The 20,532-nt window shown below is 52.0% G+C and overlaps 1 protein-coding gene across 1 annotated transcript in view; it reads right to left on the bottom strand.

The window, feature by feature from the left end:
• ZZEF1 (zinc finger ZZ-type and EF-hand domain containing 1) overlaps positions 1-20,532 on the bottom strand; it is a 100,399-nt gene that overhangs the window by 78,860 nt on the left and 1,007 nt on the right. Inside the window, exons 3-7 of the mRNA XM_029928749.1 lie at positions 20,349-20,528; positions 6,580-6,724; positions 2,847-3,041; positions 1,192-1,363; positions 191-390 (exon numbers count right to left, since the gene is read on the bottom strand). Of these exons, the coding sequence (XP_029784609.1) occupies positions 191-390; positions 1,192-1,363; positions 2,847-3,041; positions 6,580-6,724; positions 20,349-20,528 (892 nt within the window). The remainder of the gene's footprint in view (positions 1-190; positions 391-1,191; positions 1,364-2,846; positions 3,042-6,579; positions 6,725-20,348; positions 20,529-20,532) is intronic.

A 20,532-nucleotide genomic window follows, 5' to 3' on the forward strand; every position in this document is an offset into this window, starting at 1 on the left:
AAAAGGCTCGTATAACTTTTAAAAACACCAAATAGATGAAATAATGGCTACTCCCATGCGCATGAGTCGCTAATCAAACCTACAAAGAAATGTAATGGCTTCTCCATTTTTGAAGTCTCCCCACTAAAAACCACCCCCTCCTCCCTGGCCGCAGCCCTGAATCAGAAGGTCAGGGCGCACGCCGACTCACAGAGCTGGCTGATGTTGGCGTTTTCCAGCAGCGTCACGTAGCCGGTGACGTTGCTGGGGATGTGCACATCGCGGACGTCCTGCAGCTCGCCGGCATTCCTCCCCACGGCCACGGTCACCTGCTGCGGCATGTAGCTCTGGTCGGTGGCAGCCACCGCGATGGACAAGTGTCTCAGCACGACATCTGGCTTCAGCTTCAGGCTGGAAACACAGGGAGCAGTGACTGAAGGTGCTCGTGCGGGTCGGGGCCGATGGCACCCGCACGTCCCCCTCGAGGAGCCTGCATCTGATGTCACCAGAGACTCAGTTTCTAAAAGCAACCAACCTGAAATGCTATTAGTTTCCAAGTCCTTATGAGCTTCCCACATCTCGAAAACTCCTTTCAGCTCAAGATTAATCTTATGTTTCCTCCTAAGCTATTAATACAAGCAGGAAAGTACAATATGAAGATCCTAAAAAACACCTCTTTACCTGAGAAACAGATTCTAAACCGCATCCAAAGAACTGAATATATTCCCTCACTATACGTTAGATGGCTAAAGGTCATATATACTCTCTAGGAGAAAACAAGACGGCCATTTCTATTCCACCATCCGAAGTGAGCCCGTGCTCTGAAGAGACAGGGGACCCTCCGACGGCAGCTTCCGAACCAGAAGCGTCTCGGCTGAGGGTCGTCAGATCCAGCCTGGGGGCCTTGCTCTCCCATCCATTGCCCCTACAGGTTTAATGCACACAGAGGATCTTAAAATATAAAAATGCATCTAAGCACATGCCCCTCGGGGTATTAATTTTCCTGAGAAACTAGGGGAAAAGATCTGAAATCATTATCACAAAATAGTAGTCAAAAACGATTTTCTTCCCCAAATTCCAAGTAAAGGGTCATCCGTGTTTACGGACAGATGAGCCTGGCAGCATCACAGAATCCCCTGAACTTGACTCCTAGAGCACGGAGAACTCCTGAGCGCACTGATGGGGGGGGGGGGGGGCTGCAGCCCCACCCACCGGATCCAGTGGGAGCGGGCGCTGCCGTCCGACTGCCAGTAGGACGAGGTGTCCCCATTCGTCATCTTGTCGATGTCCGCGGGGTTGGAGGACGTCTCGATGTAAGCGTAGCACTTCGCCACTGACTTGAGTTTATCCATCTCCGGGCTCCGAGCTAGATCGCCAGGGCTTTCTGCAGGGAGAATCAGCTTCTGTCACAGGAGATCCCTCTCACAAAGGGGAAAAAAGGGTCATTTAAAACACTCAACACAAACATGCTTGGTACTTTGGTCCTTAAAAAATAAGTGTTCCTTAAAATTTCCTTCTGGAGAACCAACATGAAGCAGGAACTGGCCAAGGATTGCTCCCCGAGCCACTGCAGGAAAATGCTTAGAGCACGGAGCCTTTTCCAAAACCACGCTAAGAGCAGAAAACGGTCTCTTACTGTCTGAACTTACATTTCCTTAATTCTGTGTGAGATTTTTTAACCCAGTAGTTTGTAAGCCCCTTGTGTTTCTGAGTGAGGCCTGGTCCTCCCCTCATCTTTTTTCTGTGGAGCACACGTCTTCTTACCAGTCTGTATGTTATATGACGTGCGCACACACACACACACCAGGTGATGTTTACCGAGTGTTCACTGTGAGCCAGGCACTTTTCTATACACACTGTGATCTAATTCAGTTTAGAGAAGAGGAGTCTAAGGCACAGAGAGTTAAGGAACTGCCCACGGTCAGTCAGTAAAAAATTAAGTCTGTCATTATGCTACAAAATAGATCTTTCTTCCCTGAATATCATTCGTCTCTGGACTTGGCTTATATTTTCTGCTGTACGGAACTTTAAATCTGCACGAAGTCGAACATATTAGACTCTCCTGGTTTGAGTTCCGCATCTTGCCGGGCGTGGTGCGGAGCGGGACTGCTCTCTTCCCGCACTTGACGGCTTCCCTACAGCTGAACTGTTTGATCTGCCTGAGATATGTTCCAGTGAATGGAATGGATTAGAATCTAGTTTTATTTCTCCAATGGCTGGCCAGGTGCCCTGCCCCCAGCTGATGAGCGATACACCCCTCCACCCCGTGGAGAGGAGTGCCCGCTGTCCTGGCCCGATACTCTGGCGCGTGCCCCGGCTGACTTCGGGACGCTGTCATGACCCACAGACCTGTCTATCCACACCATCGCTCTACCAGCGCCACTGAGGGCGTCTGGGGTGGCCTTCCTCATTTATTCAACTACTACTCAGAGTCCCTACAATGTCCCGGTGCCACAGTCCCGGTGCTAAGGATCATGACATGAACAAGGCAGACAAAATGCAAAGAAATAGTAATGCTGCAACTTCAAATAGTGTCATCTAGGCCATTAAATCTACAAAGGTGATGGCGACCAGAAGGTGGGGAATGGTAGGGGTGAGGGCGTTAAGTTAGGCAGGGTAATGAGGAAAGCCCTTGCTGAGGTCACATCTGAGCAGAGACCTGGACGAGAAGCCAGTTGTGTGGGAAGGAAGGAAGGAGGGCAGGCAGGCAGCAGCGGAGACCGAGAAAGCCCGCAGCCCATATTCTTACGCTACGCACTGGCTGCGGTTCCCGTTTCCAGAAGTGACGGCAGGGGGGCTGGCGCACAGCGCTCCCGGAAGAAACGAGGGCGCACGTTCCCGAGCCCCCCCCAGGCGCGCACTCGTACCTTTCTCCTTCTGCACCAGCTGGTCCAGGGACTCCTGCAGAACTGAGGCCCGCATGGAGCACATGTTATTGCAGTGGTCCAACATGGGGCAGGGCACGGCCATGCCGGAGAGCCGATTGCGGTGCAGGAAACGCAGGATCAGTGACGCGTGAACACCCAGGCCCTCCTTGGACTCTGAAAATATGTCTATGAAACCTAGGCAGACAAAACCCAGTTTGGGTGATTTTTTTTTTAATGTTTTATTTATTTTTGAGACAGAAAGAGACAGAGCAGGAGCAGGGAGGGGCAGAGACACACACACACACACACACACAATCCGAAGCAGCTCCAGGCTCTGAGCGGTCAGCACAGAGCCCGACACGGGGCTCGAACCCACGACTGTGAAATCATGACCTGAGCCGCGCAGGGGCCCCAGTTTGGGTGTTCCGAGGGGCGCGCCACAACAGAGCCCGACAGCCCACCTGGCGGCCCACCTGAACCGAGGGGAAGCTGCCACTGCAGGTCTTCACTGATACTTTCAGCTTTAATCATTTAAGAATCTAAGCAACTTTTAAGAAATGAACCAGTGGTGATCTCAACTTAAAAATTAATTTCATAGGAGCCCGGCCGGCTCAGCTGGTGGAGCACTTGACTCTTCACCTTGGGGTTGAGTTCGAGCGCAGGTTGGGTAGAGATTACTTAAAAATAAAATCTTTAAAAAAAATTTCCTTTTGTTTAATAAAATTTTAGAAGACTTAGAATAAGTATTATTTGTTTCAATCCAAGGTTTCAAATTGTGTAAGCACTGAAACACTAACCAGAAGTTTTTAAACGTGTTTCATATACAAAATGTACACTAAGAATAAAGTTTGTTGTGTCCAGGGGTAAGAGAGTAGCTGCTTTTATACTAAACTACAGGACCCCGTGATGGTGATGGCGCAGCCACAGCCCTGACCACCATTCCCGCTGGCATTTCTTGGTGGGCAGGCTGTGGCCCCCAGGGCTCCTGCCGGCACTCCAGCACGGCTCCCTGGAGTCTGCCCCCCACTCTGTCCATCCCTCAGGCCTCAGCATCCCCTGTTCATACTGACTGGCCCAGATTTCCTGAGCGGCTCTCCTGGCTGTCCCCTGTCTGGCATTAACCCAAGCAATCTACCGGGCGCCTGGGTGGCTCAGTGGGTTAAGTGTCCAGCTTCGGCTCAAGGTCATGATCTCACAGTTTGTGGGTTCCAGCCCCTCGTCAGGCTCTGTGCTGACAGCTCGGAGCCTGGAGCTGCTTCAGATTCTGTGTGTCTCTCTCTCTCTGACCTTTCCCTGCTTGCGCTGCTCTGTCTCTCAAAATAAAACAAACCCAAGCAATCTTACAAACGCACAAAACACACAATGTCTATCCCTATTTAACATCCTTTCATGGTCTTCATAACCCACAATGCTATGCCCTGAACTGAGGCGCCCATAACGCAGTAATAAGCGGAGAGAGGATAAACACAGCACCTTTTCCCAGGGCTCAGCTTTTCGTAGGGTCAGGGGAAATTTCCTCTCTTTTTACTTTCTAATGAATCACAACAGACTTGACAAAAAGTACCTATATTACAGGGTCCTTACTTGTAATGAATTTTCAGAAACCAAACACCCCATGTGTGCGGCACCGGGAGCAAACCCCCAAGTCTTAGGAGAAGTCACTGAATGTGTAAAACAAACAGGTCAGGGGCGCCTGGGAGGCTCAGTCGGTTAAGTGGCCGACTTCGGCTCAGGTCATGATCTTGCAGCCTGTGGGTTCAAGCCCTGTGTCGGGCTCTGTGCTGACAGCTCAGGGCCTGGAGCCTGCTTCAGATTCTGTGTCTCCCTCTCTTTCTGTCCCTTGCCTCCCCTGCTCATGCTCTCTCTCAAAACTAAACAACAAAAAAATTTTTTTTAAATAAATAAAGTAAAACCCCCAAACAAACAGGTTACATTCAGGAATGAGACTTCACACTCATTTTTAAGCAAAAACATGAGGCTGACAAGAATTTATGTGCTGGAAGCAATGCATTTTGACTGAGCCCTCCACCCAAACCCTGGAGCCGGGTTCCCGGCCCCCCTGTGGAGCCCGCTCGCTGGGCAGACTGCACGGCACGCCTCCCTCACGGCATGGCAGCGCTGCCGCCACAGCCACGTGCTCAGGGCCCTCGGGGGAAAGGAGACAGACTCTGAGTGGGAACATTCTTCCAGGTGCGGCAACAGGCAGCGGGTCTGGCACACACTGAGCACCAGCACGAGGAGAGGTGACAGGGACAAGTTTCAATCTCGGTCAGAAAGAGGGACCAGGAAACAAATCCCAAGACAGGTGAGTCCAGCTTAACGTTTGTCCTAAGACTTTTTGTAAACTGGGGGTTGATAGAAAATTTTGAGTAAAAAGTCCCAGTCACAACCCCGCTCCACAAGCACACTGGGCCCTGAAGCTCAAGTTCTTCTAACTCTGTCTCCCCTCCCCCAGTCTCCCACAGCCACAGCGCACTGTTATTTTCGGTGGGTTCCCTGGTCGTCACCCTTCCTCCCCTCCCCAACATCTGCTCCAAGTGTCCGCACACAGCTGCCGACGTGACCCCTGTGCTGGTAATGCGCAAGTGGCAGTAATACGGAAATGCCAAGACGTAGCTCAGCTAAACATGATATAAAGCATACTCTTCAGTGCCATGAGGGTAGGAAAAAAGGTTCCATGTACAGATTACCTAAACACTATACAGGTTACACAAGTAGGGGCCCCTGGGGGGCTCAGTCGGTTAAGCATCTGACTCTTGATTTCGACTCAGATCATGAATTCATGGTTCATGAGATCGAGCCCCATGTCGGGGTCTGCACTGACAACACAGAACCTTCTTGGGATTCTCTCCCTCCCTCTCTGCCCCTCCCCTGCTCACACTCTCTCTCTCAAAAATAAACATTTCTAAATCCAAGATTACATAATGAGAGACAACTTGAGGAAGAACAGAAGCTGCATTCTTCAGCAACACACACATCATCCTCTCCCAGTGCAGCACACCCCCCGCGGAGAACCGGAGAGGGCGTCGCACTGCCATCGATGCACCTCCCAAGTCCACCTGCCTGCGCTGCTGCTCCCGCCAGACTCTGGGCTCCACGTGAGGATGCCGAGAGCACAGAGGAGGAAAAGTTCCGAGAGGAGCTGCGGGCACAAGGATGATAAGAAAGCTTTGTTCCTTTGGAACTCAAGTGTCTTCTCATTGGGAAAAAAAGAGGCTAATTTAATTTTGATTCTGTCTTCTGAGTCCCTAGAAGAAAGCTTACAAAAATACAAAGATTTTCCCGTAGGGACAATCTAGAAGGAGTATTGCTTCATTTCATGCTGTTTTTATTACTACTTGAATTTCAGAGTGGTAGCTTTCGAAAACAAACAAACACCGGGCACCTACCATGTACCAAAACTGTGTTAAATGTGAGGACACAGTCGAAATAAAAGGTCCCTGTCCTCACAGAGCTCAGAGTGTAGGAACAAAGGCAGACATGTGCAGACAAGTGAATGATTAATTAATTAATCACAGTGCTGACATGAGGCAAAAGACAGATGCAAGATGCTAAGAACACACCCTCAGGGCCAGGGACAGAACAGAGCCCCACTAAGGAAGGTGAGCTCACGACAAAAGTTCCCAGAAACGGCACAGCTGCGGAAGCATCGCTTCACTGGGGACCCAAAGAGACGGTCACACGGACCCTGCTCAGACCGTACTCAGCGGCGCCCTCACCCGCCCAGCCTCACCTGGGACGAGGGAGCAGGCCTGCAGCTGCCTGATGACGTGGCTCAGCTCCCCCTGCAGGCTGGCGCCGCCGGAGCTCCGCAGGGCCTCCAGCATGCTCTCGGCGTCCACTGTGCCATCGCCCTCGGCGTCAAACTGCGCGAAGGCCTGCAACACAAGAGATACAGTGACTCACATCTGTTCCACATCGTGGATGCTTTGTTGCCGCTGGTGACGTAGCTGTGGGACGAGTCCACTGACACCATTCAAAGACCAGAGAAATTGGAGAGAGCGACGCACTGCCTATGGGAGTGTCACTACGCGCACGCACGGGGTTATCCTCCTATCGCTCCCGTGAGACTAACCCCTTCTGCCAAATAACTGCGGAAAGCAACCTGTGCCACCTTTTCCAACTGGTTACAAAGCGCCCAACACAAAGCGCGAATCAGAGGCTTGGCTCAGCAGCACCTCAGGCTTTCTCCTCTCAAACCCTCTTCCGAGGCAAGACCCAACTCTATGGATCTGCTCCGCGGCCCTGTTTTCACTAACCTTTAGCCGTGTCCTCACTTGCTCCCTGCCCGCGTCGGGCCGTCTGGGGAAGTGGCTACAGTGTGGGATTTGGCTTGAACCCTGCTCTGTCACTGACAGTTACGTGACTGACCACACAGTCCTTTATCTCCAAAACCTTACCTCCTTGATCTGAAAAATGAGGCAAACGTTACCAAACTCACAGGCTGCTGTCTGGACTCAGTTGCATTTGAACGGAGTCCAATGCAGTGAAAGCACATCGGAGTGCAAAGTATCTCCTCCTCCTAACGTGCCCGGTCCTTCCGGTGTCCCTGACTCCGTTCCCCCTCACCCTCCACAAGACTCTCCTCGCCCAGCGGCTGCTCCAGCTCTCCAGCTCTGCCCCGGCAGCTCCCTCCCTCTTCCTGCCGGCGCACTTGCGGACAGACGTCCCTCACCAGGAAATACTTCCGGAGTCTTCCCACCTTCTTTTCGAAGTCATTCTCTCCCTTCCGTAAAAATCCTACCTTCTCCTTATTCCACTCCGTCAGGGAACGAGCAGCGGTCCCGCTGACGTTACGTGACTGATGCGCCTCCTGCTGTCAGAGACCACTGCATGACGCAGTGCTTGATAGGGACATGACAAATCCCTGTGTTCACACCTAAAACCAGGGGCATTCAATGCGGGATGGGGGACAGGGTTTAGAGCAGCATTCTCTTGGCCTTTCCTCAACCTGACAAGATTATACAAAAAGTTAACAGGATCAAAGGCTACAATAATCAAAGAACAATGTTCGAAAGAAGAAAATATCACCCTGCTCTTTTCTGATTAGACCCACAGCTTACTATGGAAGCTCCACACCAAAAGGGAAAGACATGGAAGGGATCAGAGGAAAGTGACCATGAGGGACAGAAGACACTGCCTGTGTGGATGGACGTAGGACCATGGTCCTCAGTGTGCAGAAAGGTGCCTGGAACAGGCTGTCGCAAGAAGGGCCAGAGAAAATTAAGGTCATGAGATCAATGTTATAGGGAAAAGCTCATCACGAAGATGGACTCGTCTGTTGCCAACGGGGCACAGAGACAGACCAGGCCTCCGGAAGGAAGGCCCACCCCGGCCTTCGAGGCTTCCCGGCGAACGCACAGGAGCCGTGAGGAGTGCTCCCACAAGCGCATTCACCCCTGCGCCCTCCTGAAACCCCGCTGAGACAGCACTACCAAGGGACCCTCTCCTGAGCACAAAGCAAATGAAAATATTATATAATGCAACAGCAATACAATTTTGGAAGCTGAGAAACAGACGGATGTGCGGTGCTAGCCACTCATCCCCAAGAAAGAGGCCCCCTGAGCTGGGAGCAGGCAAGCAGAGCACGGCCGCTTTACGCTGCAGGACCCCAAAGGCCCTCTCGGGGCCTGGCCGCAGTAGGTGCTGCCGAAAGTCCGTTTCAAAAAGCAGTTAAAGTGGACTGCAGTGACACTGATCCTAGGAATCACGGAGGGTTTCTTTTTAAGGGAAAAGGGTGCGGTGAGATTGTGTTATTTTTTTAGAGTTCATACATTTTAAAGATATATAATGAAAGATTAATCAATGAAATATTTATGGATGGAAAAGATTTGCTTCAAAATAATTTGGAGGAGAAGCAGGTGGAGCTGAGAGCACATAAAATCGGCCGGGAGTTGGTAGCCGCTGGGGCCGGTGAACAGGTCTGTGAGAGGCCGTTCTACTCGTGTCTCTACTTCCCTGTGTTTAAAACAAACACACACACTAACATGACAGATTCCAGACCCTCTCCCCAGTCCAAAGCAGGAGGTGGGGGAGGGGGTGACTCCCTCGGGAGAGTGGTCCAGAGTCTCCGGACTAGGAAATACCCGGCGCGGCTGAAAGGCTCCATACGGTACTGAAAACAGGGTGCTAATGCTCACAGGGTCAAGGTTGGTAAAACTCCCCCTTCCCCTAGGGCTCTCAGAATGCTGGTAGCCAGTGTCACACTCTCCAGACCAGACACTGGAGGGTTCTTCACTGGGGACAAGCCCATGAGGACAGACCTGGAGACCCCGGCACTGGAGGGCACCCCCTGGAAGGGCCCAGCACCTTCCGGTGAGGCTCGGCCATCAGCAAGCCGGACGCATGGAGCCCCTGCCCCTTTAGGGCCCCGCTCTTCAATGCGAGGGGGGCAGCCCAGGGCCGCTGGACGTCTGAGGACAGGCTTAATATGAAACACAGACAAAGCAACTTGGAGAAAAAGGAAACGACAAAAGCAGCAGATAGATTATCATTAGTATCTTCATATAAATATTTAAAAAGATATTTTTAGGGGAGTCTGGGTGGCTCAGTCAGTTAAGCATCTGGCTTCAGCTCGGGTCATGATCTCATAGTTTGTGGGTTCAAGCCCCATGTCGGGCTCTGTGCTGACAGCTCAGAGCCTGGAGCCTCCTTCGGATTCTGTGTCTCCCTCCCTCTCTGACCCTCCCCGCTCATGCTGTCTCTCTCTGCCTCTCAAAAAAAAAAACCCCAACAAACAAATAAATAAAAAAGTTAATGACAGACCAAAAAAATAAGCAAAAGAAAAGCACCAACCAATTCAGTTGTTAACGTGGGAGAGAAGATGTCTAAGAAAGGAACAGCTGTCGTGGCACTCAGTGTGGCTCAGTGACACACACGCTTCACGGACAGCGAATGACATACAGCTGACACATTCTGCCACGGGAACAGGCGTGTGGATGTGGGCGAGGACGGGGGGACAACTGAGGACTCGTGCTCTGCAATGGGAAGGAGACGGATGAAGCCCAAGCACTGAGAGCGCGTCAAGGAGCGTGAACATGGCAGGTGGTGACCGGGGACAGCGAGGCTGCGCGGGGGCACGGACGCCACATGGGCGCCGCGCCCCGTGAGTGACGCCAGGCCAAATCAAAACTTCTGAGTGTCTCCTTCAGGCGTGGATAGGCCGCCTGAGTAGTTTTATCACGTTAAGTCGTGTAGTATTCCTCCTCTGTAGACACTGGATATGTCACTGGAAGATTTCTGGGCCACCTGGAAAGATGTGAATATGGACATGGGAGGACACAGGCGTGAACGGACTTGGAAAGGTGAGGGCCGCGGACTAAGAAAGTAGGCTACAGAAGAATATTAGAGAGCAGACCCGCATTAGTTTAAAAAAATACATATATATATACAGGCACTTCCCACATTAGTACAGGACCCAGACACACTAACGTGAAAACACACGTGAGTGTATGCAGAATATGACCCAAAGAATAAGTGTCTGCTAATCACAGTAACACGACAATCTAAATCGAGGGGAATTAGTAAATATCAGGAAATAAGAAGCACAACCCTGATATAAAAACTGGAGCCGATGGGCGTGGAGGGAGACCGAACAGAAGCCCAGCGTCCGTGTGCCCGGGCGCCACGCCGTGAGGGCCACAGCAGGCGCGGCTCCCTCCCCAGCCAGCCTTGGCACCGCGCCCGCAGCCCGTTCCGCTGGGAAGGACAGACGGCTTGGGAAGCTCCGAAGGAACAGCTGAGCAGCTCCTAAACTCCAGGCACTGTGCATAACACCATTTATCCCTCGTAAGGGCAACGGCACTTACTGCTAACCGCCCGTTTTACAGATGCACAGAGAGGTCAGGTAACTTGCCTGAGGTCACACAGCTAGTACTGGAGGCCAAGACGCCAGCGCTCAGTTCCTCACAACTGTGCCCGCACCCTTCCTTTGCCCGGAGAAGGCCCGGGGCTCCCTGCGGTCTGGAACGGTCTGGAATGGTCTGGAAGCCAAGGGTGTAAAATCTCTTTGAGCCCCTCTCTTCCCCAACAGCACCTCATGTTCACGTTTACTCAGAATTAGCCTTCAACCGGAGACTCATTTTCTCTAAACCTCAAGATGGCACCCAACTCCTACGGCCACCAAAGCTCCTGGCTTCCTGCTTGCCTCCTGCGTCTCCAGTGCTCTCTGCTTCCCAACTCCTGCGCTGATCACAGACAAAAATATTCCATAGAAGCAAGGCTATAAAAATAGTGACGTTGTTACTATTTTTCATACATTCTGTTGATCTGTCAATAGTTAATGAATACAATGCAAAGAAGTTTCAAACAAACAAAAACAAAGACATCTGGGCTGAGAGAAAACAATCAGAACAGCACAGCCGACAGCTTCGCCACATAAACATGTGCTTTCCCAGCACCCGGAGGCCGTCCTCCCGGAACCGCAGAGTCTGGATCGCCCGCGCGCTCGTGCCATGTTCCGCCGGCGGCCGCTGGGCGCCACAACCCGTGCCCAGGCCTTGCCCTCCTGCCCTCACAGCCTCAGAGAAGGCCGCAGACCAACAGCAGCAACGTGACGGGCGGTAATGGTAACAACAAAGTTACAGTGGAAACCACTACAGGACCTGACAGTTACTGAGCATCTACTGAGCGCCAGGCAGAGCTCAAAGGCCCTAACCTGGGCCGTGTTTTCCACAACTGCCCTGCAGGTGCACCGCCCTGTTACTAGTGAGCAACAGAGACGTTAGGTATTTTGTTCAAGTCTACATGGTGAGTAGCAGTAAATGGTGCCTTGCTTTGAATGCTGTTATGATTTGGGACCCCGCACTACGAATCACTGTGCCATGAACTACCAGACACTCAGAGGCCAAAGCACCGGTGGAGGGGGGGAGGGTTCAGGGAAAACCAAGAAAACAACCCTTGCGCTAAGCCTTAACGAGTAGAGAGGAACGTGCACGCACAGGAAGACGGGGCAGCCGTGCCAGGGAGAGGGGGCGGAGCGTGACACACACAGCTCGGGGCGGGGAGGACCATAACATCCTCAGTGTGGCTGCAGCAGGGCAGCGAGGTGACGAGGCGGACAGAGGGCAGGATGGAAAGCTCTGGCCCGTTAGGCTGAGGAGCTCCATCTCACTGTACGGCGACCGTGAGGCCACTGGAGAATATTAGGGGCGGAGAGAGCGAGTCACCCCAGATCTCTACAAGCCCTCAACCTGGACGGACCGACAGATCTCCACGCGCCCCTGTGCAGCCTGCCCCGTCCTCCAGTGTGTCTGCGACACCGGCCGCAATGGGAAACTCCCGCCTCCTGCGGGTTCTGCCGGCAACAGCGCCCTCCTCCGCAGAACGACAGGGAATGTGCCTCCTTCCTGTCACCACCTGCGGGCGTGCGGAACACCCCCGAGCGCTGCGCCCCCAAACGGCCCACAGGTCGCTGGTGCTGAGTCTCCCTCAACCCATCCTCTATGTCCTACGGCTTTAGTCTCAGTCTCATGCTGGCTGTCACCTGGGGGACCCTCCGGAGTCATCATAACCTCAGGGCAGAGCTCCTGAAGTCACACTGGCTGAGCCGCTAGATCAAATACACTTCGTGTCACAACCCCGTGTCCATAATATTGACATGAAAGTTTCATGAAAGGATGCAATGCTTTCTCAGGTACAATGTGCTCTGATATTTTCTACTTTGTTCTAATCTGTTTAACATTTAACAGGCAAATTAACACTCCCTAAATAGATTTCCAGGGGTTTGAAACTCTAATCCCTGGAATCTGGGGCCCAAAACCCAAGTGGATACACGAGGTATGGCGCTAATTGTGCAAAGCGAACGAGTCCACTTCCGTCTTTCTAACGACAGAGCAGTGCCCCCAAGCCCCATGGAGCGACAGCCATCTCCAGGCAGTCGGTGATGGGGCCTGCAGTCTCCTGGTCCCCGCTCCCCCCAACCCTGCTGTGCAGCACGTGAGAAACAAGAAGTGCAGCACAGTCAGACTGAGTCAGACTGCAGAGGAAGTCCGGATTCAAGTACGGCACCGGACTTCTCTGTGAGGCCTGGGACAAAACTTGGGTCCTTTGGATCCAAAGGCTTCAAGAACAAGACTCCACCTAGTAACGCGCACAGAACTGTTACTTGGATCTGGGATCTCATTAGAAGGCCATTGTTACTGACCCACCGTGCAGACAGAGGCAGGCGTGGACTGGCTGGCTGCAGATTTCCACCCACCCGCCCTGGCCTTGGGCAACACAGGACAGGGCTCAGAGCAATCCTGTTTAACCTCCTTAACCAGCAGTGGGATCAAGACCGAGGTACACACAGCAGACCAGAACAGGGGCAAGGGCCAAGAGAAGGCACACATCAGGCTCCGTACAAAGGCTGCACACTAAGTCAATTTGGGAGAAATACGCTTGCATCAGAGATCGGGAACTGGTCTCAGCACTGCCAGCTGCTGGCGGAGAGGCTCACCTCTCTCCTTACAACCTGCTTTACCCCGTGTAAGACGGCGTTGCGTCCACGTCTAAGGGAGGTGCTGGAAGAGCTGTTCCACAGAAGACGGAGGAATCAATCCGCGCGCAGCACTAGAACCACAGAGAAAAGGAACACCAGTAACAGCAAGCGTGTGCCAGGCACCGTCCTGGGCGCTCGACAGGAACTAACTCATCTAACCCTCGTGGTAACCAGACAAGGTAGATACAGGACAGGCAGCTGACACGCAGGGTGGCTGTGTGTGGGACCAGGATTTGCCCACGTGCAGGTTGACCTCAGGGCCCAAGTCTGAAGCTACAAAACAGCAAGCTCCCTGAGACGGTTAATGCACTCTCTATACATCTGTCCAGGATACTACGGAAGGGACCCCTTTCCTAGGAAAGGGAGGGGGACAGCTGCATGCAATGGTTACTAAGCACCACCCCCACCCAGACTCTAGACTCACCCCGATGTATCAGCACGTGCTGTACCGTTCAACTCTGTTCCTTCCTTCCCTTGCCAGGCAAATTCTTCCAGCCTCTCAAGTCTTGGTTTGGTGAGGCCTTTCCCAAACTCCATGGCACAGTTAGATGGCCCTCTGTGGTCCCTGAAAGGCTGCGGAGGATGGAGCCCGGGGGAAGGGAGCAGAGGACAAAGTCCTCACATACAGGGGGGGGGGGGGAGCCGTGCATGGGCGTGTATGGCTAAAAACACCAGGAGATAAGGGTGGAAAGGTATAGAGACCTAAAGGTTAGCCTTACGTTTGACTGTGAAGGCCATGGGGAGCTAGCGAAGTTTCTACGGCGAGGCAGGACCCGGTGAAGTGGCGTTTCAGAACTCAGGGAAAGATAAAGCAGAGCTCCTCCAGCTAGCTCTCTCAGACCATGAATTTCTCAGGAGGAAGCCACAACCATCGCCCCCGTCCCAGAAAAGCCCACAGGGCCAAAGGAACTTGCAATTCGGCCAGCATCGTTCCCTTCCACACCACCCCGTCACCACCCAGGGCCGCCACTGACCGGAGGCGCCCTGTGCCGGAGCAGCGCGGGCAGGAGGGGACCGCGGGCAGGGGCTCAGTCTCACTGCAGAACGGGAGCAGACAGCGCGCTCTTAGGTGCCTGACGACACGTACAGCCGGGAAACGAGAGCCCCAGGGGCGGGGGAAACGGAAGTATACAGAAGACGTTTGTATCATGTCGCAGGAAAGCCTGGTGCTGACCAGGTGACAGTGCCAAGGCAGGGAATCTTGAAGACCCCGCAGAAGCAAGGTCCGCCCGCGGGACGAGGTGGGCGCCGGCTGGCTGGCGCGCGGCGCTCGGGCAGACACCAGCGGACAGCGGACGGGCAGCCGGGGCAGCCGGTGGCCTCCAGCCCGTTCCAAGGGCTGCGTATCGGACGTTCCAGGCAGAAGGGAGTCCCTACAGGCTCCGAGCTGAGGGCGAGCCGTGCCGGTGGCCTGCTTCGTCTCTACGGTACAGACGCTCACCCTTTGAGTCCCGGAAGGGCAGAGCATGAATCTGCACAACTCTGTGTGCGCCGTTCCCGGGCTCCCGGCCCCTCTAGAGTAGCTGACTAATACTTCTGACGTGTTAATGACAAATGGTATTTTTCTCTAAATTTCCTCTAAAATCCAACAGTGACTAAGAACCTTTTTAAGTTTTCACTAAAACTCTATTTGTTTCCTCAAACATCAAAAAATACATTACTATAAGGCGCCAGAGAGAAGATAAAACACAAGGCCGGGGCTCGAGGCCAGCGCCGGGTTCAGTCTGTGGCGCCACGGGGGAGGCCGCTCCCTGCGCCCTGGCTGCGAGCCCGGGCCGTGCCACGTTAGTGGTAAACAAAGAGCGCCCGGCCCTCGGATTTGCAGCCCAATGACTTTCACAAAGTAAGCACCAAAGCTAGTTTGGCAAATTAGTAAAACAAGATCTTTTCACCTCAAATCCCCAGCTTAAAGCCATCGGCTGTCACTCTGTGTTCAGCACCCTTCCCTGCCCTAGACTCCATGGGATGTTCTGGAAGCATAACACACCTAGAGCACAACCACGTAATCGCCAATCTCTGTGTCAAACAGGCGCAGAGATTTAATTTTAACTCTACCACTCTTCTGCACAGAAGTCGATTAGATACTGCTCCCTAGAACAGACCAGAATCCTCCTTCCTGGACCACACCTACCACAAGAGAAGGTATGTCACACTACAGAATGACGACGCTTCAGACTCTGGTGTGTATCACAGTTCCAGCAACTTCTCTAGGACACCACCTCAACAACCAAGGTGGTGGGAACGTGAAGGCCAGACACCTGGGTGGACACAGACGGCCACGCAGACTGGGAGCCCACGAACGAACACATAAAACCGGGGGACTCTCGCCATTCCACTGGTGACACACACCAACTCTAAGCTGCTCCGCCGGGCCCGAGGAAGAGAAATACCACATCGTCGTGGCAGCCACCACGGAGACATTTTATTATTGTTTCCCAAATCCCCGTATGCGCATCTTGAGCAGCAGGATACACTTTCACTAGGTTAACGGCAGAATTAACGAGGACACAGAAAAGCCCACGTACTGAATTCAAAGGACAGACTTACTTTAAAGCATAGAATCACATACATGGCTGATACTTAACTCTGGGAATCACGCTGTGCTGACGGACAGAACAACCACCGTGACCTTATCCCAATCAGGCTTTTGTTTTATTGTTAATTTTTTTTTTTTTTTTGAAAGCAAGAGAAAGAGCTTGAATGGAGGAATGGCAGAGAGAGAGAGAGAGAGAGAGAGAGAGAGAGAGAGAGAGAGAGAGAGAGACGCAGAATCCGAAGCAGGCTCCAGGCTCTGAGCTGTCAGCACAGAGCTTGATGCAGTGCCCGAACCCATGAACTACAAGACCGTGACCTGAGCTGAAGTCACATGCTTAACCGGCTGAGCCACCAGGGTGCCCCCTAATCAGGTTTTAAAATCTGAATAAGCTTTCACATGGAGTCAGACCTGCTTTCTTCCACTAACCAGTGCTAACCAGTGGGGAGCGGGGAGTCACCAGATTTTAGTACCAAGCCAAGCCCCAACTGTCCCCACACCAAATCTAATACAGGTAAATAGACTTCAAGAAAAATACACAATGCTTATTCTCAAATTTGAATTATCCTTGCCAAGCCTTCCCTCGACACATAGGGGAGATTTAAAGAATTACGGCTAGGGAGGCCTCAGTGGCTCAGTCGGTTGAGCGTCTGACTCAGGTCATGATCTCACAGCTCATGAGTTCAAACCCAGCATCGGGCTCGCTGCTGTCAGCACAGAGTCTGCTTTGGATCCTCTGTCCTCCTCTCTCTCTGCCCCTCCCCTGCTCACAATCTCTCAAAAATAAATGAAAACATTAAAAGAAAGAGAGGCGCCTGGGTGGCTCAGTCAGTTAAGCTACTGACTTTGACTCAGGTCATGATCTCGTGGTCCGTGAGTTCGAGCCCCCCATCTGCTCAGTGTTGAGAGCTGGGAGCCTGGATCCTGCTTCACATTCTGTGCCTCCCTCTCTCTCTGCCCTTCCCCACCCCCCACACTTGTGCCTCTGTTTCTCTCTCTCTCTCTCAAAAGTAAACAAACATTAAAACATTAAAAAAAAAAAAACAAGAATTAAAGCTTCAGGAGAATGATGAGACTAAAGAATAACCACAGAGAAGCAGGGCCTTGAAGGAGAAAGGGCACAGGGTCAGAGACAGAAGACTCTCACCCGAGCGTTACTACCAAAACTTAATCTCCCACCTTCCTTAGGTGAGTCTCTGAGCCTTACGTGGCTTCAGTCTCCTCCTCAGTGTGGTGGCCGCTGCCGCCCACTGGCCCTGCACGGCTGGCCACAGTCACCAGATACCAAGTAGTTGCACACACAGTAGAGAAGGCAGGAGACAGTTACACAGGTGTCAGGCAAGACTTCCACGGACACCTCGCACTATGACACAGCCCTAGAGGGTAACGGGGATTCTTACAAGAATAAAATAAGAACTTGCGACATTTTACAAGTCACCGGTTCTCACTGCTGTGCTTACGACTCCTTCACGGCTATTTCTGCCACATATGTGACCGCTGGGACTTTGTGTTTCATAACAGGAAGGTACAGCCGTTCAGCTTTCTCTTCCTGTGTATTTCTGTAGTTACAGCGGCTGAGTGACCTCTGGATTTAACTACGCTCAAAAGTCCACGGATTACCTCGAAGGGACTGAAGTCCTCACCAAGCATAATCTCTTTGACTTTGGTCACTGAAAGGGAAAGGAAAAAGAAAAAAGAAGAAAGATCTCACAGCAGACTAGGAGGAAACAATGTGGTTACTTCCTCATCGGAACAAACACCGCTGCCTCTCAGGCAGTCCGCTCTCCTGGGACTCTCCAGACTCAAACACCCAACAGTCCAACCCCACCTCCGCGGAGCTGCCCCACGGACACATTAGGCTCAGCATGTCCGAACCAAACTCCTCTTTTCTCTCCAGATCATCCCTTCCTGAAACGGTTTCTGTTGCAATAAACAGCACGATCACCTTTCTGACTGCTTAAAACAGTAATGCTGGGGTCAGCCTTGACTTCTTTCTACTTCTAATCCTCTACTCACTCCGAAGCTCAGGACTGCTTTTCCTACTTCCTATACGCTCTCAGAATTGTTCACAATGGCCTCCTCACTGCTCTGCTTGGATCCACTTCTCCAACCGGAGAGTCACAAGGCAGCCACAGCCACCCTCCTTAGAACCCCAGTTTCCAAACTCCTATTTAACAGAGGCTGCAAAGGACTCCCCATGGCCTGACTCCTACCCACTCCTCTAGCCTTGCTCTCTCCTTCAACATTCAGGGGTCTAGCCATGGGCATCAAAGACGACTAATTATAACCCGATAGATGCTCTCTTCTTTCAGTAATTGCATCCTTATTTTTCAGCTAAATACATGGCCATGGAATAAAAATCTTTTCCAGCCTCCCTTGCAGCTAAGTGTGGCCACATTACTGGGCTTGAGCCAATAGGATACGAACTTTGCCCTTAATAAAGGAGGTATGGCCCTCTCCGTCCCCTTTCCCTTTCCTGCTGGCATAATGTGCACAGTGACAGCTGGAGGAATCATTCGGGTCACTAAGTAAAGGAGGCAGACGGATGGAGCCAGGTCCTTGACGACCAAGATCACCACGTCAAAGCTGGACTACCCACCTGGACCTACATACGAAGCATATTACAAATATCACAGATTTAAACCACCAACACACCGGCTTTTCTGTCCCCGGAAGTAGTCTTGTCTAAGTCTCATACCTTACACCATTCTTGCAGAGTCTTCATTCTCTGGGCTTTGGGGCACATGATGCACTCTGCCTAAAACAGTTAACCCTTCTGATCCTGGTCGACTTTCACCCTCCAAATCTGAGCTGAAATGTTACTCTCCACATAAGTTTTCCTTGACTTCCTAGACGAGGTTAAATACTCTTGCTATTTTTTTCCCTACACTTGCCTTTGGCTAATACTCACCACACCTCTAATTGCTGGGCTCATGGGAGTCTCCTTCGGTACCACATACTCTTTCAGGCCAACTGTTGGCTTTTTCCACGGTCTTCCAAGTATCTGGCACTCAGCACATGTCCAACAAATATTTGCTCAATGAAGAGTATCACAGCCCTTGAGGGGCCTCTGGGCCACACCCTGAGGACTTCTTGACCTTACATTACAGAGCTCCTTTCAGCTCCACCTGCGTCGTATCAGACGCTCTCAGAGTAAATACAGTCTTCCTCCATTCCCTTCTAGACAATTCTGAAATGTGCCAACTCCTTCAACCGATCTGCATAGCCCTTCCTGGCACCAGTTCATTTTCTCTTAATACACCTAGAGCTCGAGTAGAAAGTATTACGTGAACTCTTGGAATTAAGGAAATATATACATGGAGACCCTTCACTAATTAATAAGATCACATTTTCAAGAACTGAGAGATCTGACAGGTGTTTTTAAAAAGAAAATACAAAAAACATACAAACCACATTATTTGAATTGTGACCGTGTACAGGAAACGTTCTTAAAATATTTTAAAAGCTTCTGGCTGTAAAGTGTACATCATTTTTTAATGTCATTACGACCACCTGTCAGTTTACTGCTATATTATATACTCACCCTTCACTGACACTGAAGATTTTACAAGGCTTACTCATTTTCACAAAATAAGCATCTATCTGTTACAATACTGTAGAGTTAAAGAAATAGGGTCCCAAGAAGGAGGCAGTGGGACATAAGAAAGTCCTAGGTTGCCAATGATTCAGTGGGTGACCCTGGATCAGTTCATTTTTAACTCTACAATGAAACGTACAAGCGATTCCTAAGATCCCTTTGAAGAAAAAATACTGTTGCCATATCAATTTGCTATTAATCATTTAATAAGGACGTTGGTGCTTTATGCCAAAGGCTGTATAATGACAAGTATTTACGTGAAACCTGACATTTCTCATCAGCTCTGGTCACACGGAGGTTTTAATGAGCCTAACCCATGGTTCTTCAACTATCTGAAAACAAACGCGGACTTTGGAAATGCTAGTTTTTGTGTGTGACAAGAATGGCTTTTGGAGGGTGAAATTTTCCACTATGTGTCATTTCCCTCCCACATCTGTTAGGTGCCCACACTGGATTCGGAAGGTGCTCGGTGAAAACCCCCGGACAACAGAACAGACCGGCTTTCTGTTTTCACTGCCACGCCCTTGGTCCCAAGGCCTCCTTTTCCTTACACAGTCCCGGAGCCTGATAAGGAAGGTCCAGAGAGCAGCCGATTCAGTGTCAGGCCACAGCACAAACGTCTGGACCGCTACGTGCAAAAACATCTGGGCTGGTCCAGGTCTTCGAAGCACGAACGGCCTGGTCTGGGCTCGGCTCTCCGCACCTCCAGCAAAAGTTAAAGAGGTGCGAGCCGTCTCCCGGAGCGCAGAGGCTGAAAGCGAGCCCCGCCTCGCTCCCGTGCTCCGCGCTTGCGGACCTCAGGGGTTCCGGCCCGGCCCGCACTGCCCACCCCTTCACGCCCTAGACGGCGAATGCCCTGCCCCCGCCCCGCGGGCGCCCGCCGGTCCTGACCTCCTCGAACTGCTCGCCCGAGCAGCCGGCGCCGCGAGCCTCCAGCAGCTCCCGGAACTGCTCCAAGGTGACGGACTCTTCGCCGCGGCCCAGCCGCTCTTCCAGCCAGCGCAACAGCGCGCCGTGGTGCCTCGACACCAGAGACTCGCAGGGCGGCGTGGGCCGCAACGCCGCCGCCGCCTCC

Source organism: Suricata suricatta, chromosome 17 (genome assembly GCF_006229205.1).
Source record: "Suricata suricatta isolate VVHF042 chromosome 17, meerkat_22Aug2017_6uvM2_HiC, whole genome shotgun sequence".
NCBI classification, from domain to species: Eukaryota; Metazoa; Chordata; class Mammalia; order Carnivora; family Herpestidae; genus Suricata; species Suricata suricatta.